We start from the raw sequence: 27219 nt of genomic DNA, 5'->3' as shown, positions 1-27219 counted from the left end.
GGTCGGAGAAGGCTTCCGGGTCAGTGTTCCCAGGGCAGGCTGGGTTGGGGCTGCCCAGACAGGAGCCAGGGGGCAGGGAGAGCAGGCAAGGGGGCCGGGCCTTTCCTCTGGGACAGCGGTAGGCCACAGAAGACCCGTGGACAGGAAGGGGACTCGGCCGCCTGGTGAGGGCTGGGGGAGCACAGTGGAGAAGGAGGAGAGTCTAGAGGGGCAGGAGGTGGGAAGAGGAGCTGCCCCCGCCCCCCGCCAGATGCACCGCGTCAGAATGAAGGTAGAGGAGCCATCTGTGCCCAGTGCTCCCTCGCTGTGTCCCAGGCTGCAGCTGGGCGTAGCTTCCCGGGCGGTGACCCCGGCAGCCTGCTGCACCGGCCTGGCCCGAGCAAACATGCCTCCTGCCGCCTGTCTGGTTGCTATGACAGCCCTTAGCCAAGAGGTCCAGATGGGGAGGCATGGCACCGGGGTTCCAGAGGCCTGAGGCGTTCCGGAAGAGGCAGTCCCACTGCAGGGCCAGTCTCACCAGCGACACCGGGACCTGAGGCCCAGGGAGGTGCCTTTCCCTGCCCGGATCACACAGCAGGCTGGGCCAGGGCTGAGGTGGGCCTTCGCTCTGCGAGAAGCTTCTAGTTAGAGATCCCCGTCTTCCCATAATCCCCAGGGGAGGGGACAGTGGCGATGCGTGGGAAGGCTTCACTGCCTTCTCGCCTGCCTTCTCTGGAGGCTGCGGGAAAAGAAGCGAGAGCAACATGGCGAGGGGCGGGATGGGACCAGTCTCCTGCGTGGGACCCAGGCACCTGGGGCAGAGTGACCTTGATCCCGGGCGGTGCCTGTGGCACAGGACGGGCATGTGGCCTCGGCTCAGGTCAGGCCCAGTGGGCGCTGCAACCTGAGTGGGCAGCCCTGCTGAGAGAGGCCAGAGGCCCACGCGGAGCGGCCTTTCTGTCCTGCTTCCTGCGCCCTGTCCTGGAAGTCGGCTCTTCCTCTGTTACTAACTGCGGGGTTTGTCTGGAGGGGTGACCAGCATGGGGGCTGAGGGCCGGCCCAAAGGGAACACCTCAGAGGCAGGGGCTCGGACGGCCATCTGCCAGCTGGCCAGAGCCTGGAGCAAAGCTCACACGGGGCCGGGAGCTCAGGCTGCATCAGCCCACAGGCCGCGGGGGAGGGAGAGGCTGCCATCCCCGCAGGTGCCAGCGGAGGCCTCCGCAGGACGCTCGGGGCTGGGGCTGGGCGGTGAGGCGTGGGGGCAGGCAGGGACCTTCAGGGTGCAGCCACACTCGTCAGGTGCTGAGTGGAGAACGGCTCAGATCAACAGGCAGGCATCGGGGTGGGGCAGCAGGAAGAGGCAGATGAGCATCAGTCCCAGGACCACAGGCTGCGCTGCCGCCCGCAGCGCCTCCACCCGCGGGCGCTACGAGTCCCCTGAACACTGACCGATGTCACTCTCTTACCCCTCGAGGTGCCTCTGACCCTGGTCTTACAGTCCGAGCGGCAGGGTCACAGCTGGGAAGGCAGCCGCCTGCCCCAGGCCTCACTGCCCCGCGCTGCCCCCCTCGGGGCGGTGAGAGGATGCAGGGCCCTCGGCCTCCCGTTGTCCTGCCCAACAGCACACGGTGGCCACGTCCAGGGGGAAGTGGTGTAACCACCCTCCTGACCCCACTGCCGAGCTGGACCCCCATCCCTGTGTTCAGTGGAGAAACAGGCCAGCCCTGGGCAGCGGGCACAGGCAGGTCAGGGAAGGGCGGTGCTGGGCCGTCCTCCCCGCTTGCAGCCCACTCTCCTCGCCCCGCGCTTGGCTCCGCAGACATCAACGAGTGCCTGGCCAACAACGGGGGCTGCGACCACTCCTGCCGCAACACCGTGGGCAGCTTCGAGTGCGGCTGCCGCAAGGGCTACAAGCTGCTGACGGACGAGCGGACGTGCCAAGGTGAGCTTCTCGGTGCCAGGACATGCCGTCAGCCCGGCCCCCTCCTCTCCCGGCTGTCCGGCTCTGGGAGAAACAGGTGGTGTTGGGGTCCTTAGCATGTGCTCCTGCCCTCCCCGCCTCCCTGTCCTTTATGACTCCAGGGCCCAGGGAGAGAGCAGCAGGTGTCCCAGGGGGCACAGCCAGTGGGTAGCAGAGATCATCAGCTGCGTCCCCTCCTCGCCTCCCGTGGCCTCAGCGGTGGAGTGCTGCCACCTGGTGGAAGCAATAGCACGTTGCAGGTGCTCTCCGAGGTCCTTTTATAGGGTCCCGGCACCTGCTAGGAGCAGGGTAATGGGAGGAGAAATCTGGGCAGAAGCCAAGAATCAGAGCCCAGGACAAGTCCAGCCAACATCCTGGTTCAGAAGGAGCCCAGTGCGTGAGCAGTGGAGAGAGTGTTCGGAGGGCTTCCTGAGATGGGATGTGGGTGAAATGCTTGAAAAAGAGGCATTTCCCAGGCGGAGCCAGGGAGGTAAACCCACCCAGGAAGTGGCACTGCTGGGCTGAGGGAGCTTGGGGACCACAGAGGGAGCTCTGTGGGGCTGGATGAGGCCACTGAGAATACAGGGGTACCCTGGGGGGCAGCTTTGGGAGGGGTTGCTGAGGGCCGGGCCAGGGAAGCCTGTGTGGCGGGGGCGTGGCCAGTCCCGTCACGATTACTGTTACGGTCTAGTCCAGGGGTGGGCAAACTTTTTGACTCGAGGGCCACAGTGGGTTCTTAAACTGGACCGGAGGGCCGGAACAAAAGCATGGATGGAGTGTTTGTGTGAACTAATATAAATTCAAAGTAAAGGAGCGGAGGGGAGAGCAAGAGAACCGGATAGAAGAGCCAGATCCGGCCCGCGGGCCGTAGTTTGCCCACGGCTGGTCTAGTCATTCCGTGTCCACGGGGTTCCAGTAGCTGCAGCCACGCGTGGCCGAATCTGGCTGTGGGGCTTGCAGCGTCTGTCTGTTATTGCTGCTCAGAGCCGGGCTCCGGGGCAGCTCGAGGCCCTGAGGGGTGAGGGAGGGCCCAGGGCCAGCCCATCCGGGGCCAGGGCTTCCTCCCAGGGCACAGGGTGTGCTGGAGCTCAGCATCTGCCCAGGCCCCAGTCAAGGCCCCTCTGCACTCGACTTGGTTTCGCCCTCCACCCTGTGGGGGGCTGAAGTGGGCCCTTGACTTTGCATCCCCAGCTGCCCTGTGAGAGAGGCGGGCAGCTGCCAAGGCGGAGGAAGAGGAGGCGACCACGTGTCTGTTTCTGGTCTCTGACCGTGTCTTCTCCAGCCTCTTCCAGACTCATCTCTAAGGCCTGGGCCCCCGCCCCAGCACCCCCCTGGGCTCCCGGCTCCAGCAGGGAGGGGTCTAAGTGCTTTTGCTTGGCACTCAGGGCCCTGGGGATGGGGACCCCAGACACCTCCCCAGCCCCCTTGAGCGCCTCACAAGCCCCTGGGCGCCCTGGGCTGCCACCTCCCACCTTTGCCTGCAGCACCCTCCCCTCATCCGATCTCCTTCATTGCAAACTAGCCCGGAAGCCACAGCATCAGCTCTCCCAGACCCCCACCCAGAGGGATCAGTCTCCTTGGAGCGCCCACAGCACCAGTGTTATTACACACACACACACGTGCTATGAACATGCGTGCAGTCACATGAGCTAACGTATTCAGAGAACGAGCTCCATGTGCAGTGCCGTGGAGAAGCAGGCGCCCATCCCCTGTCCCACAGGAGCCGTGCTCAGAGTTCTCGGCAGCTCAGCCCTGTCTCCTGTGAGCACGGGGTTTATTTCATCTCCAGCAACAAGCACTCTTCCCTTTCACCCCGGCTGCCAGGAACCTCAGAATCGGACTTCACTGCCGTCCAGGCCACCTCACTGCCCCTCGTGGTAGAATATTGTCCCCCTGCTCCTGTCTGTCTGTGCTGCTTACTTCCTCAGGAGGCATGTGGGGGGGATGGGAAAACACTTTAATCAGCAACCAGGAGGCCTGGCTTCATGCCCCAGTGCAGCTGCCTCCTTAGCCCGTCAGTTTCCCGCAGGGGTGGGTTAAAGACCAGTCCAGCCGGCAGGGCTCAGTGATGGAGCATTGACCTGTGAGCCAGGAGGTCACAGTTCGATTCCCTGTCAGGCACATGCCGGGTTGTGGGCTCCATCCCCACTGGGGGCTTGCAGGAGGCAGCCAGTCAATGAGTCTCTCTCATTGAGATTTCTCTCTCTCTCTCCCTTCCTCTCTGAAACCAATAAAAATATATTAAAAAAATAAAAAGCCAATCCTAATCACAGTTAACCGTGGGGTAGTAAAGTGGCAGAAATTTGTAACCCTTCCATTCAAAATATTCCTACCTTGCCCACCTCCAGAGAAGACACGAGGTGGCTCCTGACACGGAAGCACAGGCAGTGGAGACAAAGGAAAGCCGGCAGTGACAGGAAGCCGGTGGGCTGTGCACTGAGGGGCCAGGGGCAGGCGTGCCCCCCCGCCCACCCTGACACGCCTCCCCAAACTCTCTCCCTGTGGCCACGCAGACATCGACGAGTGCTCCTTCGCGCGGACCTGCGACCACATCTGCGTCAACTCCCCAGGCAGCTTCCAGTGTCTGTGCCACCGCGGTTACACGCTCTACGGGACAACCCACTGCGGAGGTCTGCAGCCCGCCCTCCAAGGCCACCTCCCCCCGAGGCACGCGCCGGCCGCACGGCCCCCTGCACCACACCCCACACCCTCACCCTCACCCTCACCCTGACGAGCCTGGGGGGCTAAGCAAGGCTGGGGACTGGTGGGCAGAGGGGCTCAGCCAGAGGAAAGGCCAGAGGATCGGGAGGGGCCGCAAGTACCCACCAGATGCTAAGCCTTGGCCAGGTGGTGGGCATAGACCTGGAAACGGCTACAGGGAACCCCCGTCTGGAAGAGGGTGGTCGCCACCCAGAATCCCACCGGCAGTTCATGCAGTGGGAGAGGTGACAGCAGAGGGGGGCAGAGCAGGGAGACGGTGAGGGATCCTAAAGGAGGAGCGTTTGGGTCCAGATGAGGGGGGGGCCTGTCAGAGGGGCCAGCATGTGTGAAGGCCCTGAGGTAGCGTGACCTAGAGGCAGCCGGTGAGGCCAGAGCCCTGTGGGCGTGGCAGGAGATGCAGATGGCATACAGGGCTGCAAGAGCCCGCGGGCACTGGGTTTTATCCCCTGTGGAAGCTTTGATCAGGGCTGGGACAAGGCCAAGTTCATGTACCGAGACTGCTCTGGCTGCCACGTGTTCAGGAGAGTGGAACCCGGGCACCAGGGGGGAGACAGTTCCAGACATGGGAGCCAGAGCTGCCGGGGCTCAGGCGGTGGGAGGGGCGTAGAGGAGGCGGAGGCGGAGGTTCAGTGGACTTGGGAGGCACAGACTTGGGACTTGGAGATGTACGGGCACGGTGTCCCCTGTGGTCCTGGGTGTCTCTTCCCGCCCTGTGCCTTGGGCAGCCGTGAGGGCCCACTGGGTGAGGCAGAGAAGTGATCGGGCACAGCTGGTGCTGGGGGTGGCACCTGGGGTAGGCTGCAGGGACTCCCCAAAACCTGGGCACCAGCTTCTCTGGGCCGGCCGCTCCCCAAATGTGGGTGGCAGGCCGGGGTGCTCACAGTCATGTACCCCAGAGTGAATGCAGTCTAGCCCTCCCACACAACGTGTGCTTTTGGCCTTTGGCGGTCTGAGGAGGAAGGGCTCAGAGGTGACTTCCTTCCGCCAGTGCCCGTGGTACAGGAGGCGGCGGCTGGGAAGGGCCTGGCCCAAGTCCCACAGTGAGAAGAGGCCACATGGGAACTTTAATTTTGTGCCACTGCTCTGCCCACCCCCCGTCTGGGCAGGAGGGATGTGTCGGTGTGTGTGTGAGTCTTGTGTGCTCACGTGTGTGTGCATGCTTGTATGTGTGATGGGTGCAGCCCCGTGTCTGTGCACAGTGACAGGGTCAGGCTAGGGTCAGGGGATTCCCGGCCCTTCTGCCCCGAGGGGGTGGCCGGGGCTGGCAGTCCTGCCCCTCCTGCCCTTACCCTCCTCCCCCCCCCCCCCCCCCGCCTGTGCTACAGACGTGGACGAGTGCAGCATGAGCAACGGGAGCTGCGACCAGGGCTGCGTCAACACCAAGGGCAGCTTCGAGTGCATCTGCCCCCCGGGGAGGCGACTCCACTGGAACCGGAAGGACTGCGTGGGTGAGCGCCCGGGGGCAGGTGCCCTGGGGTGGGCATCACTCGGACCCGCCCCTCTGTTCCGGCCTGGTGGGCAGGGAGAGGCCGTGGCTTCTGCAAGCTGGGGATCTAGGCAGGTGCTGGGCAGGTGCCTCTGCTGCTGGCCCCTGGCTGACGGGAACGAGGCCTACGGACGTGAGGTGGCCGAGAGCCTAGGGGTCAGCGGAGCACAGACAGACCTGGGGGGCCTGGCCTCATCGTGTGCAGCCAGTGGGCTCAGGAGGAGCTGGAGGCTCAGAGGGAGGGAGTGGAGGCCTCGGTTCCCCCTTATCTTGCCAAGAAAGCTGGTAGGAGCGGGGCTTCCGGGGGCAGCGGCAGCAGAGCCTGGACGGGGAGCACCGGGTCTCTTCAGACCCACCCTGCCCAAGCTGCCAGCCCCTCGGCGTGAGGCAGGGCCTCCTAGAGCGAGCGCAGGGATCCTCCGCCCTCTGCGGGTGCTCGGGGCCCGGGCAGTCCCCACACTCACTGGCTCCACCTCACGTGCTGACCCCCCACCTGTGCCGGGCCTGCTCTGGGTGCGGGACTGACTGCCCAGGGCAGCCAGCGAGCCTTGAAGCCCTGAGGCCTGTCTGCTCTGAGCCCGCCGGGACTCCTCTCCCCGAAGCAAGGCCCCAGCTCTCTGCATGGCCAGAGGCCGCTGCACCCTGGCCTGGTGGCCTTCCCCTCACCTCCTTGTCCCGCGTCCCCCACTGAGCTCCTGATGTGGTCCTTCCCTGAGCACAGCGGGGGTGCACGCTCCTGTGACCGGAGGCTCCTCACTCTGAGCACAGTCCGGACACCACCCGCCCCCTCGCACTCTGCCCTCCCATGTGCTTCCCCTTTCCTTTCCCCCACTGCACTCCCAACCTCCAGACACGATGGCTGTTGCCCACACCCCCGCTCTGTCCGGCTGTCCTCACTGGAGTGTGTGTTCGCACAGCCGGGCAGGATTGGGGCCTGTCTTGCTCCCTGTGAACGCCAGCGCCTAGAGCAGAGCTGGCAGCTAGTCCCTCGTCGTGTTTGTTGAAAGACGAGCGCCAGCACCTGATTCTGGAAATCAGTAAGTCAGAGCTGCCACTCTGCGAGGCTCCGCCACGCTGAACGGAGCGCCCGGTCCTGCCGCCGAGGGCGAAGGCGTGTTGGGGCCGTGTGGTCAAGTCTTGGAAGCATGGCTGGTGCTGGTGTAAGGAAACCAGCTGAGAGGCCTGGCCGCCCGGCGCCGCCTTCCCGCCTGGGGCTGTGGTCGGCTGATGGGCTTGCAGAGGTGTGCCCACCAGCTCCTTGGGGTCCCGCTGGGGCTGGTGTCTACAGGACCAACAGGCTTTCTCTAGGTCATGCCTGCCTTCCTCCGGGGTTTTGTTTTTGTTTTTATTAACAGCTTTATTGAAAGACATGCAATTCACCCATTTAAAGTGCGTGATTCGAACCCTAGCCTGTTTGGCTCAGTGGATAGAGCGTCACCCCGTAGACTGAAGGGTCCCGGGTTCAGTTCCGGTCAGGGGCACATGCCTGGGTTGCGGGCTCAATCCCAGTAGGGGGTCGTGCAGGAGGCAGCTGATCAATGATTCTCTCTCATCATTGCTGTTTCTCGCTGTCTCCCTTTCTCTCTGAAATCAATAAACATGCATTTAAATATAAATAAATAAAAATAAAGAGTGTGCCCTAGCTGGTTTGGCTCAGTGGATAGAGTGTCAGCCTGCGGGTCCCGGATTCGATTCCAGTCAAGGGCACGCACCTTGGTTGCAGGCTCCTCCCCAGCCCGGGGATCCCTGGTCGGTTCTTGTGCAAGAGGCAACCAGTTGATGTGTTTCTCGCACATCGGTGTTTCTCTCTGTCTTTCCCCCTCTCTTCCACTCTCCGTAGAAAAAAAACCAATGGGAAATATCCTCGGGTGAGGATTAACAAAGTAAACAAACAAACAAACAAGTAAAATGCTTTAAAAAATAACGAAGTGGTAAGTCGATGGTTTTCGGTACTGTCAGTTGCCCAGCCCCTGTCAGTTGTAGAGCATTTTCATTCCAAAGAAGCCCAGCCCGTAGCAGTCACTCCCCGACCCCTCCAGCCAGGCCTCGGCGACCACAGTCCGTGTTTGCAGGGCTCACACTGCCAGGGCCTCGTTCCTTTTTTTGTTTTTAACTCTCCCTCAAGGAGTGAGGGTATTTTCCACTGGTATTTCTCAGAGTGAAAGGGAGCAGGGAGGGAAGAGAGAGAAACATGGATGTGAGAGAGACCATCAATCGGTTGTCATTCACATGGGCCCTGACTGGGCAGGGGATCGAACCCGAAACCCAGTACACACCTGTGACAAGACCGAACCTGAGACCTCCAGTCCTCAGGCTCGTGCTCCAACGACTGAGCCATGCGGCCAAGGCCTCACTCCTGGCGCTGCCGACTGCTGTCCCATCGTACGGCTGGGCACACCGTTACCGTGCACGGGTGCGGTCCCAGTCTGAGCGTTCTGAGTGCGGCCCTGCGTTCGCTGCAGGGGTCTGTGTGACACGCTTTCCGTCTTGGGTGGATGCCAGGGGTAGAACTGCTGCCACATGGCAGCTGTGTTTAACTTTGAGGACCTGCCAGGCTTTTTTTAAAATACATTTTTATGGATTTCAGAGAGAGGAAAGGAGAGGGAGAGAGAAACATCCATGATGAGAGAATCATTGATCGGCTGCCGCCTGCGCACCCCCCACTAGGGATGTAGCCCAAATCCCGGGCCTGTGGGCTCTGCCGTCTCCCAGCCCCTTCCCACCAAGGTGGTCTGGCCCTGGGACAGGGGTGGTGGAGCCCCCTCAGAAAGCCTCTGCTTTGGCCCCTCAAGCCTCTCTGTCTTCCTTCTCAGACACAGGCAGGTGCCTTGCTCCGGCCAAGGCCTCCCCCCGGGCCCAGCTGTGGTGCAGCAAGGCGGGCGGGGTGGAGAGCTGCTCCCTCGCCTGCCCGGCGCACACGCACTTTGTGCCAGGTAACCCAGGCCGTCCCGGGGTGGGCTGGGTGGGGGCTCCTCCCCCGGGTCCAGCCCCCGCCCCTGCTGTTCCCCAGGAAGGAGCCTGGTGGGGGTGAGGCCCAGCCCTGCTCATGGCGTGGCCCTGGGCAGCTGCCTGGGTCTCCCTGGGCCGCAGGGTCCCTCTGCTCCGCATACCCTGTGGTCTGGTAGCAGAAAGGAACTGACACAGGCTAGGCCCGGACCTCCATCTCGTTCCCTTGCCCCTCTGAGGCCCGGGGGAACTGGGGCGCCTCACCACCCACTTCTCCGCAGACTCAGAAAACAGCTACAGTCTGAGCTGCGGGGTCCCCAGCCTCCAGGGCAAGACGCCACAGAAGCGCAACGACACCAGCTCCAGCGCCGGGCCCAGCTGCGCAGGTAGCCCTGGCCTGGCCGTGCGCCCCCACGGGGCGCTTCATGCTGGAGGGTGAGGGGGTGGGCACGGCCCAGCGGGGAGCCTCCTGGGCTGTTGGTAGCAGGCAGGCTGCGGGGCTGGGACCACGGAAGGGCTCCTCTGACCCCGAGGCTCCTGGACCCCAGCACAGAGTGGCTCAGTGACCCTGAGGTGCTGAATTTAGGGTGTGGGTTTCAGGGGCACGAGTCCCACCCCCTGGGGCCATTAAGTCCTAAAAGCTCCTGAGTCAGCGCTGCCGGGGAAGACCCTGCCCCAAAGTGCCAGCATGGCCCAGCCAGCTGCCACCGGCAGGAGCAGGCTGTGTCCCACGCCTGTTCCTGTCCAGATGCAGGACTCAGTGACATGGCCTCTGTGTGTGTCTAACACCCACGATGTGGCTCAGCCTCTGTGATTGCTGCTGCTTTAGTCCCAGCTCCGCCAAGGAAGCAGGGGTCTGGGCATCTGTTGCTCCCACCCTCCCTCCCTGGCTTCCCTCTCTCCTCTGCCCACTTCCCCGAACACCCAGGCCATGTGAGCTGGCTTTGGGGTGGGGGTTAGGGCGGGCCTTTCTTCCCTCCACAGAAGATTCTGGCTGGAAGGCCGCTGGCTCCAGCCTGCCCCCACCGCCCCCACGTCGCCTCTTTCAGGCCTCACAGGGAGAGAAGTGAGGCAGCAGAGGCCCCCCTAAGCCCCTGGCAGCCCCGGCCCCACCACCTCCTGCTCACAGGAGAGGCCACCACCTGGGGGACTTTGGTTTCCCCAGGTGCCCCCGCCACCCCCATCAGGCAGAAGGCGCGCTTCAAGATCCGAGATGCCAAGTGCCACCTCCGGCCCCGCAGCCGGGAGCCAGCCAAGGAGGCCCCGAGGCAGCTGCTGCTGGGTGAGTGGGCCCCCCTGGTACCAGCCCACACGGGGCGGGGTTCCCATGCCTGGGAGCTGGGAGCCAGGGCCCAGCAGGGCGGGGTCAGCTGAAGCTACCCCTGGGCCCCTGAGCCCGGTGGCCACACCTGCGCACCGTAGGCCACGATGGGGTCCCTTGGGAAGGCGGCCAGCAGGAAGTAGGAGGCTTAGGACCCCACCATCCCTGGGGCCGCAGTCGCTGCTTCACCAGGGGTCAGTGAGCTCCCAGAGCAAGGGCTTTCTGCCTGGCCGTCCAGTGGCAGGAATCACGGGGGCTCGCTCAGCAGCGCATTCCTCAGGGAGGGCGGCCCAGGAGGAGGTCCGGCCGGGACTAGCGGGGAAGCCTGGTGCGGGGCCTGGCGGGAGCAGCTCTGCTCTGCCTCCTGAAGATCGCCGAGCACCTCAGGCGGAGCCGCCTGGTGCCGCTGCACAGGAGGTGCGGGAGGCGCCTCCGGTGATGGGCCCCGGGGCTGGCAGAGCTGACTCAGCCACCGGCCCCTCTGGCACCTAGAGCCAGCCCTGGCCTTCTCCAGCCTCAGCTTCCCGTGTGCACCTGGGACGGTGAGGCCACGGTGTGCACGGCTGGATAGGACCTGCTCCCTGCCTGTGCCACTTGGCCACAGCGGTCCCTTCCTTGTCCAGAAAACAGCCACGTGACCTTTGTGACCCTCAAGTGTGACTCCTCCAAGAAGAGGCGCCGTGGCCGGAAGTCCCCATCCAAGGAGGTGACCCACATCACAGCGGAGTTCGAGGTGGAGACAAAGGTGGAAGAGGCCTCAGGTGGGTGAGGGGTCCCCGTGGGCTGTGGAGGGCGTCGGGGAGGCCAGCACACCAGAGGGTGGCAAGATCTAGGGGCATGGTGCTGGCTCCCAGCCCCGACACGGCTGCTGGAGGTCGAGGCCGGCCTGGCAGGCGAGGACTGGCAAAGGGACTGCCTGGAGCCAGGGTGGCGGAGGAAGCCCCGGGCCTGAGAGGAGCAGGGCTCAGGGCCAGGGGCAGCCACACGGGGCCTGGAGGGCTACCCCGCAGCCTTCCCAGAACAGACCAGCCAAAGGCCTGTCTTCCTGGGCTCCCCGGGGCTGGTAGTTCTGGCTCATGTCTGGTACCAAGAACTTCCTCTTGGCTGTGAGTGAGTGGTGAGCGGTGAGAGGAGTTGACATCAGTCAGCAAATGTGGCTGTGTGTGCCTAGCCCCCTGGACACTGGAATGCGGGGACCGGACCAGGGTCCCCTCACTGGTGGCACTTCCAGCCACGGGGAGGCAGATGTGCACACAGACCGCCCAGTGCTGGGGCGACGCTAGGTGGAGGGGCATGAGAACAAACGGGGCACACCGGAAGTCTACCCCCGGGAGGGCCCCCGGAAGTCTTCCCAGAGAGGTGCCATTGGAGTCAGGGCTTGAAATCAAAGTTCACCCCATGGAGAGGGGGCGGGACTGGCATCCAGGCAGAGCCACTAGAACAGGCAAAGGCACAGAGGACAGAGAGAGCAAGACGTGTCCGGGAAGCAGCGTGTCGGGCAGGGAGGCTGAAAGCGACGTTCACAGCGAGGGACCACGCCAGGAGGGCCGGGGTGCGAGGCCAGGGAGCTGGGCCTGTTCCTGGGGCGGTGGCAGGGTGTGAGGGCAGCAGGAGCACCACAGTGCGTGTGCCCTGGGGAGGGATGTGTTGCCGTGGCGGCGGCCTGGTTTCCACTCAGATCTGCCGCGTGGCTTTGGGCCGGCGATAGCTCTGGCAGCCTCAGTCTCCTCATCTGTCCGATGGACGCAGCCATGGTGCCTCGCCCAGGGCTGCTGGGAGAATGCGCTCCCAGCCATGGCCTGGCCCAGTGCAGTGCCGGTGCCGGCAGAGGGCAGAGGGGAAGCTGGGGAAGAGGCAGCTGGGGTGGGGGGTGGGGTGGGATGGGGGGAGGTGTGTGACGTTCTCTTCGCCTGCAGACACCTGCGAGGCGGACTGCGTGCGGAGGCGGGCAGAGCAGAGCATGCAGGCTGCCATCAGGACCCTGCGGAAGGCTGTCAGCCGGCAGCTCTTCTCCATCCAGGTCGCGGGCACCGAGTACGAAGTGGCCCAGCAGCCGGCCAAGGCCCCGGAGGGCCCGGGCACATGCAGCACAGGCCAGACGCTGCAGGACGGCACATGCGGTGAGTCCCGGGCACAGCCACGTTCTCCATCCTTCCTTCCACGCGGCCCAGGGAGAGGGCACACGAGGGAGGGGACAGAGAAGCACGAGGCCGCCAGAGAGGAGCAGCGTGGCGCTGTCACAGTGGCTGTCCCGGAGGACACTCCCGGGTGCCGGGCCCTGGGCGAGGCTCGCACTCGGTGAGCGTGGGTACGCGTGACCTGCACCGCAGTCCTGCCAGTGGGACGGAGAGTGCAGGCCAGCAAGACAGTGGAGGCAGGGGCCGGGGGCGGCAGGGGCTGAGGGCAGAGCAGGAGCCGAGAGAAGATGCACGTGAGGCTGAGGGCCCCAGGGGTGCAGCAGGGCCAGCAGGGCCAAGTGAACAAGGCTGGTGACATGACCCCCCAGGGCAGGCCTGTTGGGAGGAGACGGGGCTGCAGCGGGCCGGGTGCTGAGTGTGGGGTGCAGTTTACTTGGGGAGAGAAGGCAGTGGTGAGCAAGCGAGCACACCCGGGCAGCACGCGGCTCGGACCCGGCAGGCGGGCTGCTCTGGGGGCCTGGAAACCACCTGGGCCCTGTCCGCTGGGGGAGGCTGAGCGGAGGGCGGGCGGTGGAGGGGCGGCCAAGCCAGAGGGGAGACTCGGGGCGGCAGGAGCGAGGTGCACTCAGAGCACAGCTGCAGGGCCGGGGAGAAGGGGGCCTCGTGGGCCACACGGGCTTCCTGGGCAGCGGTGGCCCCCTTTCTGCTCTGGGCGACGTGGGGAGGGACGATGCGGAGCTGCTGCTTACCGGTTAGCTCGAGCCGCTCGCGGGTCACCCTGTGAGGACCTTAACTGGTGGCTGGAGCCCCAAGTCCAAAGCACAGGCTTGGCTAGAGGAGCTTGGGGGCTGCTGGCGAAGGGCTTAGGGGTACGGGGAGGGGAGGGCAGGAGGTGGGAAGGGAGCGGAGGGCGGGGTCCTGGCTCAGGCAGTGAAGTGGGCAGTGCTGCCTTTCTCTGCCCTTCCTTTATTTTTTTTATTTATTTTTTACTTTTCTTCTTTTATTTTTAATAACTTATTTTAAAATCATTTCAAACTTTAAGAAACATTGCCAGACAGAACACAACTTCCGTATTTCTTCACCCAAATCCCCCTTGTCACTGGCAGCATCGGCCCCACGTGCCCCCGCGCCTGCTAGCGTCACCTCCAGCCCACAGCCCTCCCCTCCTCCCCGGAACGTCTCTCGGAGCCCTCCTCTCCCCATCAGTTTCCTCTGCTGCTCCTCCATTTGTGTATTTGCTCAGTGCAGCCGACCACACTGGCTCTGTCTTCATCCCACCATCTCTGCCCCTGCCTTCCTGCCCGTGCTGTCCCTGCCCCAACTCTCTGCTATCCCACATCCTCAGGCATCACCTCCCTCCACAGGGGGAAGGGGAGGGGGAGCAGGGGAGCTGGGTTTGGACAAAGTGACCGTGTCTCCTCCAGGAGGCAGATGGTACGCAGGCCAAGGGCTCAGAGCTGCAGGCAGGATGTGGGTCGAGAGAAGAGGACAAAGGTCCCGCTGGAGCCTGGACCCCAGCCTGCACAGAAGGCGGAGGGGAGGGGTCTGAGAGGACCCTCAGCAGGGGCAGCCAGGAGGGGCCTGAGACCAGGTCTGGCCTCCAGGGTCCCACAGGTGGCCGCAGGCGCCAGGAGACCCGGCCACCAGCAGACTCTCCGCTTTGCCCCGCAGTGGCCTGCGAGCCGGGCACCTACTTCAGCGGGGACTCCGGCCAGTGTGTGCCGTGCACGCCGGGCACCTACCAGGATGGGGAAGGCCAGCTCAGCTGCACACCGTGCCCCAGCAGCGACGGGCTCGGCCTGGCCGGTGCCCGCAACGTGTCTGAATGTGGAGGCAAGTGTGGGCCCAGCCAGGAAGGGGAGGGCGGGGCGGGGACAGGGCGCTGTGGGCTCCATCGAGGCTGCCAGAGCACAGGCCGTAGCCTTGTGACTTTGAAAACCTCCGTGCCATTCGCAGAGCTGTCCTGACCCGCTGCAGGGGGCACTGCGGGCCAGAGGCGTCCACGCCGCAGAGGGCCACGGTCAGCCAGGGCGGGGCTGCACTCAGCCCTTCCCAGTTCACAAACACCTGGTCACCTGCAGCTCACCTCGTGGTCTGTGGTGGAGGCCCCGGTGCTTTATGGTTGGCCAGTCGTGGTACATTTCATGGAGCACGCATCGCCATGGACGTGCTCTGTGGCACCTGCTTGGGCAAGAACTGCTCGACACAGAACTTTGCAGCTGGCCCTGTAGGTGGTCTGGAAAGCCTTCGGTCCATTTCCTGAGCACATTTGGTTTGCAAAGAACTTTTCCATTTAGTGCCCACTTAAACCTCATCTGTGAAATGGACCTCTCCCCCATCAGCCTCCCTTCCCTGGGTCACCCAAGGGACCGGGTGGGGAAAGGGGTGCCTGAGATCCCGGGGTGGTGCTGGGGACAGAGGAGACCAGAGCCCAGGCCTGAGTCTGCAGGCTGCCCGCTGCCCTCTGGCCCGCTGCCCCTCCAGAAGGGCGGTCCCTGCCCCCAGCAGGGATGGGACTGGCACGGAGCTCCGAGTGGCCACTGCTGGGAACAGAGAACCTGGAGTCTGGGCCGCCCCTCAGGCAATGCCAGGGAACTCTCCATCCTGCCTTTCTGCTAGGTGGTGTCCCCGGGGGACCTCGGCCCTCCTCCCGCTCTGGCCCAGCCCTGCACACGGCCAAGAGCCCCAGGTCCTGCTGTGAGCCCCGGTGTGGCCTGCCATCGGGGACAGTCCCTCTGAAAGAAGTGACCTCCCCACTCCCCATCTCCACTGTGGGGCCCACACACACACCCAGCTCGGCACAAGGCCCCTTCTCTTCTGGCTGGTGGGAGGCGAGCCAGGCCTGGCCGAGCCACACGGCATGAGCCTCTGACCGCCACAGATGGGTGGGTGGCAGGCTCGGGCACCCCAGGCTTCCTCCCCCAGGTTCCTCCCCGCAGCCACCCCAACCTTGGTGCTTGGTGCCCTTCCCAGGGGCCGATGAGGGCTGAGGGCAGGGCTGGCGAGGCCCCTCCTGCCGGCCTGAGTGAGCCGTGGCCTCTGTCTTCCAGGCCAGTGCTCTCCCGGCTCCTTCTCCGCTGACGGCTTCAGGCCCTGCCAGGCCTGCCCCGTGGGCACGTACCAGCCGGAGCCTGGGCGCACCGGCTGCTTCCCCTGCGGAGGGGGGCTGCTCACCAAGCACGAGGGCACGGCCTCCTTCCAAGACTGCGAGGCCAAAGGTGAGGGCGCCCCACGCCCCCCCCCCCCCCCAGGCTGGCTGAGCTGCTCGGGGACCATTTCCCGCCCACACCTCCGGTCAGAGGGAGCCTGGAGCCATCAGGCACTGGACACTGGTGCCCGGCTCCGTGCCACACGCTGGGCAGGACAGCGGGCCCCCACAGACTTAGCTGTGGTCAAGGGCTCTGAGCCTCCCGGGCGGCGAGGGGAGCCGCCAGCTCCTCTGTGCGCTTCGTGTAGAAGGACGGCGGGGCCGGAAGGTGAAGTGCAGGAGGCAGCAGGGACGGTGGGGCCAGTCAGAGTCACCCCACTGGACACCCCATCCCTCCAGGGCCGCCAGCCTGCACCCCCACCACTCCTCCCCACCCGGGGCACAGGCACGCCTTTGGGGAGCCCTTCTGACACCCCCATGTGCTAGGAACACGGTTCTCTGAGCCTCGTTCTGAGGGAGGCAGCCCCAGCTCCAGCGCCCCCACTCCACTCCTGCCTCGTTTCCTCCCCGTGACTCAGCCTCATTGAACACGTGTCTGGACTCCACTTCCTCTCCCCCATTCTCTCCTGAACCCCCACCAGCAGCCAGACTCACCCCCACTGCTCCCCGAGAATTGCTCCCGGCATTCCCCGTGCAGCCCCTGCCGCACCCGCATGCCCGGGAGTGGGATGTTGGCCTCGAGGCGGACTCGGTCTGCTTCCCCCTCCTCCTCCCTCTCCCCCCACTCAGACCCCGGAGGCCCAGAGCACTCTGCATGGCTGCGGACAGGGTGGGGACAGAGGGACTAGACGCGGGTGGGAGGGCACCGGGCAGTGGGGAAGGGCCTTGCTCTGCTGAGACCTGGGGGCAGGGAGGCCTCAGGGAGAATGCCCCCCCACCAATGCCCCCCTGTCCCCCAGTGCACTGCTCCCCCGGCCACCACTACAACACCACCTCCCACCGCTGCATCCGCTGCCCCGTCGGCACCTACCAGCCCGAGTTTGGCCAGAACCACTGCATCACCTGCCCAGGCGACACCAGCACCGACTTCGATGGCTCCACCAACGTCACACACTGCAAAGGTAGGTGCTGTTCTTCGGGCCTGGGGTGCTGGGAGGGGCTGGGGTGCTGGGAGGGGCTGGGGGGCTGGGAGGGGCTGGGCTGCTGGGAGGGCCTGGGGTGCTGGGAGGGGCTGGGGGGCTGGGAGGGCCTGGGGTGCTGGGAGGGCCTGGGGGTGCTGGGAGGGGCTGGGGTGCTGGGAGGGGCTGGGGTGCTGGGAGGGCCTGGGGGTGCTGGGAGGGGCTGGGGGGCTGGGAGGGGCTGGGCTGCTGGGAGGGGCTGGGGGGCTGGGAGGGGCTGGGGGGCTGGAGGGGCTGGGGTGCTGGAGGGCCTGGGGGTGCTGGGAGGGGCTGGGGGGCTGGGAGGGGCTGGGGGGCTGGGGTGCTGGGAGGGGCTGGAGGGCTGGGAGGGGCTGGGGTGCTGGGAGGGGCTGGGGGGCTGGGAGGGGCTGGGCTGCTGGGAGGGCCTGGGGTGCTGAGAGAGGCTGGGGGGCTGGGAGGGGCTGGGGTGCTGGGAGGAGCTGGGGGGCTGGGAGGGGCTGCGCTGCTGGGAGGGCCTGGGGTGCTGGGAGGGGCTGGGGGGCTGGGAGGGGCTGGGCTGCTGGGAGGGCCTGGGGTGCTGGGAGGGGCTGGGGGGCTGGGAGGGCCTGGGGTGCTGGGAGGGCCTGGGGTGCTGGGAGGGGCTGGGGGTGCTGGGAGGGGCTGGGGTGCTGGGAGGGCCTGGGGGTGCTGGGAGGGGCTGGGGTGCTGGGAGGGCCTGGGGGTGCTGGGAGGGGCTGGGGGGCTGGGGTGCTGGGAGGGGCTGGGGGTGCTGGGAAGGGCTGGGGGTGCTGGGAGGGGCTGGGGGTGCTGGGAGGGGCCTGGGCAGGGAGCCCCACGCTGTGGAGGCTGTGCCTGGCTCGGCCTGCTCTGCAGAGCGCTGTAATCGCGCTCGGCGTTCTCGGTTCCATTGCTCACCGGGGCAGCCTGCACCTCGATGCCGGGCCAGGTCCTGCTCGAGGTCGGGGTCTGTGAAAGAGAAGCCAGGCCAGGGAGGCTGTGAAAGGGTCCCCAGGAGAAGGCGGCTCAAGGCCTGGCTGACGGGTGGTGGGGGCCAGGTGGAGGTGGGCAAGGTGGGGACGGAGCACCTGCCGGCCTCAAGGCTGCTGAGGGCCCAGCTGGCCAGGGCACCCATCAGCTAGGCCTGACCGGGCCCGCGGGCCCCGCGCCCACAGACCAGCACTGCGGCGGGGAGCTCGGCGACTACATGGGCTACATCGAGTCCCCCAACTACCCCGGCGACTACCCGGCCAACGCAGAGTGCGTGTGGTACATCTCCCCGCCCCCCAAGCGCAGGATCCTCATCGTGGTCCCCGAGATCTTCCTGCCCATCGAGGACGAGTGCGGCGACGTCCTGGTCATGCGCAAGAGCGGTAGGTGCCGCCGAGGCCGGGCTCGGCCACAGCCACACCTCCACTCCTGGGTTTGTTTGTTTTTCTTTAAATGTATTTTCTTTAATGATTTCAGAGAGGGAGGTGTGGGGGGAGAGAGAGAGAGACAGAGAGAAACATCCATGATGAGAGAGAATCATTGATCAGATGCCTCCTGCACGCCCCCCCTGGGGATTGAGCCCCCAACCCAGGCATGTGCCCTTGGCCGGAATCGAACCTGGGGCCCTTTAGTCTGCAGGCCGGCGCTCTATCCACTGAGCCACACCGGCGAGGGCACCCTGGTGTAAGTCCACTTCTGTCTGACTCTAAGCTGTGGGCTCTATAGAGCTCCGTGGAAAGGTCTGGAAAGCTTCGGGGTGCCCTGAGCATGGAAATCAGGACCTGGTCCAGCTGGTCTCCACTGACCACACACCGGTCCTGCCACACAGGCCTGGGTGAGACCCGGGAGTGGCCCCTCCTCCACAGACCTCCTTCCTCTGACGTTGGGGGGTGGCCTGTGGCAAAGGGCCAGTGTGTGCCCGCACACAAGACGCCCAGGGTCGACAGCCCGCCCCCTCCCCTCCATGAGCCCAGCCTCCTGGCTCGTCACCCCCGTCAGGGGCCCGTAGTGAGTCTTCAGGTGACCCCTCCAGCGCAGGACAGGCGTGAGCCCAGATGGCCACGGCAGCCAGCAAGGCAGAGCTACCCTTGAGCGCCCCCAGGACCAGCTGCGTTCCTCCCCGTGGGCAGCAGTGCCCATTGGGGCAAGCTCCCAGTCACAGGTAAAGGGAGGACACAGGCAGCCGCACAAACGCACCTGCCGCTGGGCCTCGGCTGCCCTGGCGCAGAGACCGGCGGCGCAGGGCGGGCTGAGCCCTTGGCGCTGGGCCTCATCACCGTCTCCCCTCAGTGCAGCTGGTGAGCCGGAAACCCCGCGCTCCAATAGGACCGAGGCCGCCAAGGGCCCGGAGCTGCCCGGGCTCCCACGGAACTCCGAGCCCGGCCCCGGACCCTGGCCCTGCCCGTGCTTGTCCCCAGCCCCCAGCCCCCAGCCGCCAGCCGCCAGCTGCCCCTCCGCCCTCTACTGTTCACACACAGGGCTGAGCTCCAGCGAGCCAGCCTCCCACCTCGAGGGCAGGGCAGGAAGGCTCCCAGGGAGCGGTGAGAAGGTGGGCACCCAGGCCCTCACGGGGGGGGGTCACTCCCCACGTCAGCCTTCACCTCAGCCTGGCTCTGCGCTGGGTGCAGGCATGAGCCCTGGCCTTGAGGCGCAGGTGGCAGGACAGTGACACCCTGTAGAGAGAGGCTGTAATAAAGGGTTTGCCAGAGCAGAGCGGGAACGTGCAGGGAGGATGAACAGTCAGCGATGCTTCCTGGGGGAGGGGGCATGGAAACGGGCTCAGAAGGACACTTAGGCACTGGGGTGCGGGTGGGGAAGGGCATCTGAGGCAGAGGGAACAGTGCGGAGACGAGAGAGAGGGTCCTTGGAGCAGTGGGCGTGGTGGGGGCTGGCTCCTGGGTGGGGAGGAGAGGAGCAGTGGCGTGTCCTTACCCCCAGCCTCGCCCACGTCTATCACCACCTACGAGACCTGCCAGACCTACGAGAGGCCCATCGCCTTCACCTCCCGCTCCCGGAAGCTCTGGATCCAGTTCAAATCCAACGAAGGCAACAGCGGCAAAGGCTTCCAGGTGCCCTATGTCACCTACGACGGTACGTGGGCCACACTGGGCCCCGAGCCCAGGCCAGCCCTGCGCGCACAGAGCCGAATCCCAGCGGCCCCAGGAGCTCCAGCCTGGGAGAGGGGACAGGCCCATGTGGGTCCGGGGCACTGAGGAGGGAGCAGTTAGTGCAGGGTTTTGCGGATTAAATTGGAGTTTCCTAGCTCACCAAACCAGGTGCGGAGGCAGAGCTGCCTGTGGCTGGCGCAGAGGGGGGCAGAGGTTACGGGGGAGAGGGCCGAGGGGTCCGGAGCCCTCACCTGCCTCCCTTCCTTCCGGCGGCTCGCAGAGGACTACCAGCAGTTGATAGAAGACATCGTTCGAGACGGGCGGCTCTACGCCTCGGAGAATCACCAGGAGATTTTGAAGGTGCGCGAGCTTCTCTATGGGAAGGGATTCGGGCAATCCCAGGACGGGCTGTGGGATCCAGGGACCTCCCTGCCCCAGCCCCCCTAGTGAGGGAAGGTGGGGGGTCAGAGGGCCCTGGGGGTGGGGCTGAGGCTGGCACATCTGTCCTTCTAAACCAGGAGCTCCAAAACAAGCTCCCTGTGGGGTCTAGCCCCTGACCTGGGGGCCTGTCCGGGGGCAGGTCCCTTACCAGCTCTGAGCCCCTCTCCTCATCTGTGAAGTGAGGGTAGTTGACAGAGTGGTATCTTTAAATCCATGGAATCCGGCCCTAGCCAGTTTGGCTCAGTGGATAGAGCGTCGGCCTGTGGACTCAAGGGTCCCGGGTTCGATTCCGGTCAAGGGCATGTACCTTGGTTGTGGGCACATCCCCAGTAGGAAGTGTGCAGGAGGCAGCTGATCGATGTTCCTCTCTCATTGATGTTTCTAACTTTCTATCCCTCTCCCTTCCTCTCTGTAAAAAACCAATAAAATATATTTTAAAAAAATAAATAAATAAATAAATAATAAAATAAAATAAAATAAATCCATTGAATTCGGAGCTGCCTTTGGGACAGACTCCCTCCTCAGCCCATCCATGGCCCAGAGACACAGAGCCACCTTGTCACGGAAGGGCCGCGGCGTCCGACAGCTGACACTGTCCAGGTCAAGACCCTGGGTCCTCACCAGGAGAGGCCAGCCCAGGGGTCTGCTGGCTCAGCCCCTGCAGACAGCACCCCGGGCTCCAGGCTCAGCCCCTGCAGACAGCACCCCGGGCTCCGGGCTCAGCCCCTTCAGACAGCACCCCGGGCTCCAGGCTCAGCCTCTGCAGACAGCACCCCGGGCTCCGGGCTCAGCCCTTCAGACAGCGCCCCGGGCTCCGGGCTCAGCCCCTGGAGACAGCACCCCGGGCTCCGGGCTCAGCCCCTTCAGACAGCGCCCCGGGCTCCGGGCTCAGCCCCTTCAGACAGCGCCCCGGGCTCCAGGCTCAGCCCCTTCAGACAGCGCCCCGGGCTCCGGGCTCAGCCCCTTCAGACAGCACCCCGGGCTCCGGGCTCAGCCCCTTCAGACAGCGCCCCGGGCTCCAGGCTCAGCCTCTGGATACAGCGCCCCGGGCTCCGGGCTCAGCCCCTTCAGACAGCGCCCCGGGCTCCGGGCTCAGCCTCTGGATACAGCGCCCCGGGCTCCGGGCTCAGCCCCTGGAGACAGGACCCGAGCCTGGAGGGCAGGAGTGGGGCTGGGGCTGTCACTCCCAGGTGTGTGGCCCCAGCAAGCCCCCTGAACCCCGCCTCCAGGGCTGAGAAATAGTTTACAGCTGGGGTCCCCGGCCTGTACTCGGCCACAGCGGGCAGGCAGTGAGTGGAGAGGTTACTAACTGGAGGTCTCGGGACTCGGAGCTCCTCCTCCTCCTCGGCGCCCGTCTGGTGAGGGAACCAGAGGGTCGTCCTGGCCTCTGTCAGTCTGTCCTGGAGACAGTGCCACCTCTTTCCTCCTCGCCTGTCCTCTGCCGCCTGGCCCTCTGCCCCCCATCGCCGGGAGCAGCTCTTCAGAATAGAAGTGCTCAGCTAGGATGGAGCCCAGCATGGCCGCCGCCTGCTCTGGGGCCTGGGCCTCCGCACCGACACTCCACTCACCAAGGCCTCTTTCCTCAGTGACTGTCCACCCAGCCTCTGCCCTCAGCTCAGCCGCCTGGACCTCCCTGGCCAGGTGGCACTCAGAGTCCCATGGCCTTCCTGTCAGCCATGCAGTTTCGGTTTGACCTCTGGTGACAGTATTGGGCACCCGTCCTTGTGGCGGGCTGGCTGCAGGGCCCACCTCAGCACTCTGTCCCCACCATCTGGCAGTGCCCTTGGCACACAGGAGGGACCCACAAGTGTTTCTCGAGGGCATGAAGCTGCATGCACGTGTGTAAGAGACTACGAGTGTGTGCTGGGCCGAGTCAGCGTGACGATGAGCCCGCGGCATGGTGGCTGCCTTCGCTGGGCCCCTTCCATGGGCCACGTGTGGGGTCTCTGCTGGAGCCCTGGGACACCACAGCCAGGCTCACATGGCTCCTGAGGGTCTCTTCCCGGGTCGCATCACCCCCTTTAGACATGACCCCCCTGGGCTCAGAGAGGGGGTCTGGCTACTAAGCAACAGCACCAGAGTGCAGACCCGAGGCGGAGTGCCGTGCTGAGCGGGACGTAGGCCTGTGGGCCAGGCTCCTTGCTCATCGCTGCCTTCGCCCTCCGCACAGCCCTGAGAGGAGGGACCCCCTCACACAGAGGAGTTACCTTCAGAGGGCGAGGCTGTTCCCAGGCTAGGGAGCAGGTTCTGGAACTAGTTTCAAACCCAGGTCTTTGGCCCCCAAAGCCCGTGCTCTCTGCTCCATGTTCTGGTTTCCAACAGTTTTTTTTTTTAATTTAATCTTTATTGTTCAGATTATTACAATTGTTTCTCCTTTTTCCCCCCATAGCTCCCCTCCACCCGGTTCCCACCCCACCCTTTGCCCTTACTTCCCCCCACACTGTCCTCATCCATAGGTGTACGATTTTTGTCCAGTCTCTTCATGAACCCCCCATACCCCTTTCCCACTGAGAATTATCAGTCCACTCCCTTTCTATGCCCCTGATTCTATTACATTCATCAGTTTATTCTGTTCCTCAGATTTTTAATTCACTTGATTTTTAGGTTCACTTGTTGATAGATATGTATTTGTTGTTCATAATTTTTCTCTTTTTTCTCCTTCCTCTTCTTAAAGAATACCTTTCAGCATTTCATATAATTCTGGTTTGGTGGTGATGAACTCCTTTAGCTTTTTCTTATCTGTGAAGCTCTTTATCTGCCCTTCAATTCTGAATAATAGCTTTGCTGGGTAGAGTAATCTTGGTTGTAGGTTCTTGCTATTCATCACTTTGAGTATTTCTTGCCACTCCAGTCTGGCCTGCATAGTTTCTGTTGAGAAATCAGCTGACAATCGTATGGGTGCTCCCTTGTAGGTAATTAACTGTTTTTCTCTTGCTGCTTTAATATTCTCTCCTTGTCTTTTGCTCTTGACATTTTAATTATGATGTGTCTTGGTGTGGTCTTCTTTGGATTCCTTTTGTTTGGGGTTCTGTGGGCTTCCTGGACTTGTAAGTCTATTTCTTTCACCAGGTGGGGGAAGTTTTCGATCATTATTTCTTCAAATAGGTTTTCAGTATCTTTCTCTCTCTCTTCTTCTGGCACCCCCATAATTCTGATGTTGGTACGCTTGAAGTTGTCCCAGAGGCTTCTTATACTATCTTCAACTTTTTGGATTCTTTTTTCTTTTTTTTGCTTTTCCGGTTGAGTGTTTTTTGCTTCTTTGTATTTCAAATCTTTGACTTGATTCTTGCATTCCTCTAGTCTGCTGTTAGGTCTCTGTATAATATTTTTTATTTCAGTCAGTGTATGTTTAATTTCTAGTTGGTCCTTTTTCATATCTTTGAGGGTCTTGTTATATTTATCAGCCTTTTCTAGGATATTCTTGAAAAGCCTTATAACCGTGGTTTTGAATTCTACATCCAGTCATTTGTTTTCCTCCATTTCTTTCGTTTGTGATCTGTTTATTCCTCTCCCCAATTTTCACTGCTTCCCTGAGTTTGTAGGGTAGCTTTGTGTGCTAGGTTTCCTATATGGCCCAGTGGGTCGGCCTCCCCAGTTAACCTGAGGTGGACACTCTTGGTGCACCCCTTTGTGGACTGTGTGTACAGCCTTGTTGTAGTTAAGTCTTGATTGTTGTTGGTGTCACTGGGAGGAATTGACCTCCAGGCCAGTTGGCTGTAAGGATCAGCTGTGTCTACACTGGGAGATTTTCTGTGCTGGAGACAGCCTTATAGGATTAGCCTTGCCAGATTGCAAAAGCCTCTGTGCTCAGCTTGGAAGGGGTGGAGTCTCAGGGCAGAGCAGAGTTTTGGCTTCCCGTCAGCCCTGCCCTTGAGCACGAGTCTCCAGACCTCTGCCTTCCGTGGTTCCCGAGTTTCCGCCTTACAGTCCAGATTTCCCCCATAAGAGCGTGGGTCCCCAGGGTCTCACCCGGAACTGCGGTTCAGTGCAGTCAGGAGCTTCCGACTCCCTTCCACTAGGGATAGCCTGTGGTACCCTCTGCAGTCAGTCTTTGTGCGCACTCGCGCCTCCAGACCCCTGCCGCCGCGGCTCCCCTGAGTCTCCGAGTCTCTGAGTCTCCGTGTGCCTTTCTCTCCACCCGACAGTCCAAACTCCCCCTGTATGAGTCTGGGTCCACAGGGTTTCACCCGGAACTGAGGTTCAGTGCAGTCGGAACTGGGGTTCAGTGCAGTCGGGGGCTTCCTTCCCCCTCCCGCCAGAGAAAGCCAGCCAGGCACTCCGCCACCCTTCCTCTCTGCGCGCGCGTATCTCCATACCTCAGCTCTTTGCCGCTCCTTCTCCATGAGCTTTCCTCTTTCCTTCTAGTTGTAGAATTTCCACTCAGCCAGCTTTCCTGTGGTTCTGGATGGTGTCCGTTCTGTCTTTTAGCTGTAGTTTTGAAATTGTTGTGCGGGGCAGCAGTTTAGGTGCTTACCTATGCCGCCATCATGGTTTCTCCTGGTTTCCAACAGTTTTTGCTTTGCCTTGTTTTCTGAAGAGCACCCTTATTAAATTAATGAGTACTGGAACTCCACAAGTTAAAACCAGTAGACCTTTTTTTTATTTTAAGCGTTTATTTGAGCCAAACTGACATATGCCGGGAGCAAGATCTCAAATGCCCCCCCCCTGCAATAAACTATTAAAAACCAATTCGAGCCCGGCCAGCATGGCTCAGGGGTTGAGCGTCCACCCATGAAGCAGGAGGTCACGGTTAGATTCCAGGTCAGGGCACATGCCTGGGTTGCGGGCTCCATCCCCAGGGTGGGGCATGCAAGAGGCAGCCAGTCAGTGATTCTCTCTCATCATTGATGTTTCTATATGCCTCTCCTCCTTTCCTCTCTGAAATCAATAAAAATATTTTTTAAATTCGATAATTAAAAGTAAAAATCATTTATGGCAGAGTGTGGGCTCCTCAAACTCACCAGCTAGCCCAGCATCTCCCCCCGCCCTGCACCTGTGCAGACGCCCCACGGCCCCCATCAGGCGCCCCGCAGAGGGTGGCGGCCAGGGCCCTCCCGCCCAGCCCCACCTCACGCAGCCCGGCCCTGTCTTGCAGGACAAGAAGCTGATCAAGGCGCTCTTCGACGTGCTGGCGCATCCCCAGAACTACTTCAAGTACACGGCCCAGGAGTCCAAGGAGATGTTCCCCCGCTCCTTCATCAAACTGCTGCGCTCCAAAGTGTCCCGATTCCTGCGGCCCTACAAATAATGCTGGTGCACCCGCCCGCTCCAGCGGGCCAGCAACCCTAGGGGGGTGAGGTGCAGCCTGCCCCCAAGCAGAAGCTAAGAAGCTCCCGGGCCTCCACGTGGCCTTGGGGCCGCCCTTCAGGAAGCACTGACCAGCCTGTGGAGGGCGAGACCACGCCCAGGCAGACCCCAGCCCAGCCACCCCGCTCCCATCGCTGCCCCCTGGGAAACATTGCTGTCGGCAGCTTTCTCCCTCCCTCCCTCTCTGCCTGCCGTTCCCAGGACACCGAGCGCTGCTCCAGGGCCAGGCCCTCTGCACATGCCCAGGCCACGCAGGCGGGCCTGGCAGAGCACAAGGGCCTGGCAGAGCACAGTGGGGAGACCGCAGGTGCCCCAGTGACACTCCGAGGCTCTGGGAGGGATAGTGGGAGAACTGAGCCAGGCCTTGGAGAGAAGGGCGTGAGGGCGGCTGCAGGGCTTTGGAAAGTGGGGAAGATGCCCGCGGGGCGTCCGTACTGCAGGCCCCTCGGCCACAGGCCAGGACACGTTGCCCTGTGGTTAGCTCTACGGATTCTGGGGGGACAGAAAGGAGCAGCCAGGGAGGAGCCTGTAGATTTGTGCTTTCCCTCAATAGAGCGTCTAATTGAGTATTATATATGTGTAAATATAAATACAGATATAGAGACTTCTACTTGTGGGTACTTTGGGGAGGCCTCTGTAAACAGTGCGCCCCCCCCCCCCCCCCCGTCTCCACCAACCAGTGCGCGCCTAGCTGTCCCGCTGCCCTAGCTGATCAGATGCGTCCCAGGGCCTGGCACCCCGATTATGGGAGGCGGGCTGGGGCGCGCTTTGGAAGGGTTCTTTGGGAGCTGGGCTCCGACGCTTTCTGGAGTGCTGCCCTCAGTTGGAGGCAGGTTCCCCTCCAGCCCCCGCCCCCCAGGGTGCAGGGCCTACACTCGCCTTCAGGAGGGGCTGTGTGTGACCCCGAGACATGACCTCGGCGTCCATGCTGTGCCCCCGTGCCACCGGAAGCAAGCCTTTCCCAAAGGGCACTGGCCCTGTGGTCACAGGGCCTCAGGGAGCAGCACCCACTCCTTGCTTTTACTCGCGAAGGAGACAGGCCCAGGGAGGCAGGTGCCTCGCTGCCCCCCGGGGTCGGGGTTGGGGCCGGAGGCCCAGCCCCAGCGAAGCCCTCTTTCTTCTGTGCTGGCTGCCTCCCTCCCCCTCCCCCTCCCTCTTAGAGTCTCTCTTTAAAAAGGAGAGTCTGAGACCGGACCGGTGGCCTGAGTCCCACTTACCCAGGACCAGACGACATGACCATGGCCACACCCTGCAGATGGCCCCCAAGGAACAGGACCCTGTGTTCCCGAGGCCCCAGAGCCTGAGTGGACTCTGACATCCTCTGGGCCCCGAGTCTCAGCAGGAAGGGCCGAGGTCCCCCCACCTTGCCCGGCTGGCTCTGGGCTCAGCCTACCACCCGCTCACACAGTGCTCTGTCCCTGGGGGTGGTGCACCCAGACTTGTTCTTCAGTCTGGAGCTGGAGACTCGGGGAGGCCAGGTGAGCTGCCTAAGGCGGGCAGTAACTCGGGCAGAATCCAAACCACGCCCATCTGAGCCC

At 63.2% G+C, this 27219-nt stretch overlaps 1 protein-coding gene across 2 annotated transcripts in view; it reads left to right on the top strand.

Annotated features, from left to right (window-relative positions):
* Positions 1–26290, top strand: part of SCUBE1 (signal peptide, CUB domain and EGF like domain containing 1) — a 105017-nt gene extending 78727 nt beyond the window's left edge. For both annotated transcript variants that reach the window (XM_080661523.1, XM_080661524.1), the window contains 15 exons: positions 1799–1921; positions 4453–4569; positions 5986–6108; positions 8960–9079; positions 9374–9478; positions 10258–10374; positions 11037–11174; positions 12330–12533; positions 14223–14384; positions 15602–15769; positions 16659–16820; positions 18011–18208; positions 19764–19916; positions 20214–20293; positions 25470–26290. In XM_080661523.1, coding sequence (XP_080517649.1) covers positions 1799–1921; positions 4453–4569; positions 5986–6108; positions 8960–9079; positions 9374–9478; positions 10258–10374; positions 11037–11174; positions 12330–12533; positions 14223–14384; positions 15602–15769; positions 16659–16820; positions 18011–18208; positions 19764–19916; positions 20214–20293; positions 25470–25622 — 2123 coding nt within the window. In that variant the 3' untranslated portion in view covers positions 25623–26290. The remainder of the gene's footprint in view (positions 1–1798; positions 1922–4452; positions 4570–5985; positions 6109–8959; positions 9080–9373; positions 9479–10257; positions 10375–11036; positions 11175–12329; positions 12534–14222; positions 14385–15601; positions 15770–16658; positions 16821–18010; positions 18209–19763; positions 19917–20213; positions 20294–25469) is intronic.
* The last annotated feature ends 929 nt before the right edge of the window (positions 26291–27219 follow it).

This window comes from Plecotus auritus (assembly GCF_963455305.1).
Source record: "Plecotus auritus genome assembly, chromosome: 3".
NCBI classification, from domain to species: domain Eukaryota; kingdom Metazoa; phylum Chordata; class Mammalia; order Chiroptera; family Vespertilionidae; genus Plecotus; species Plecotus auritus.
This window is presented reverse-complemented; position numbering and strand designations above follow the sequence as displayed.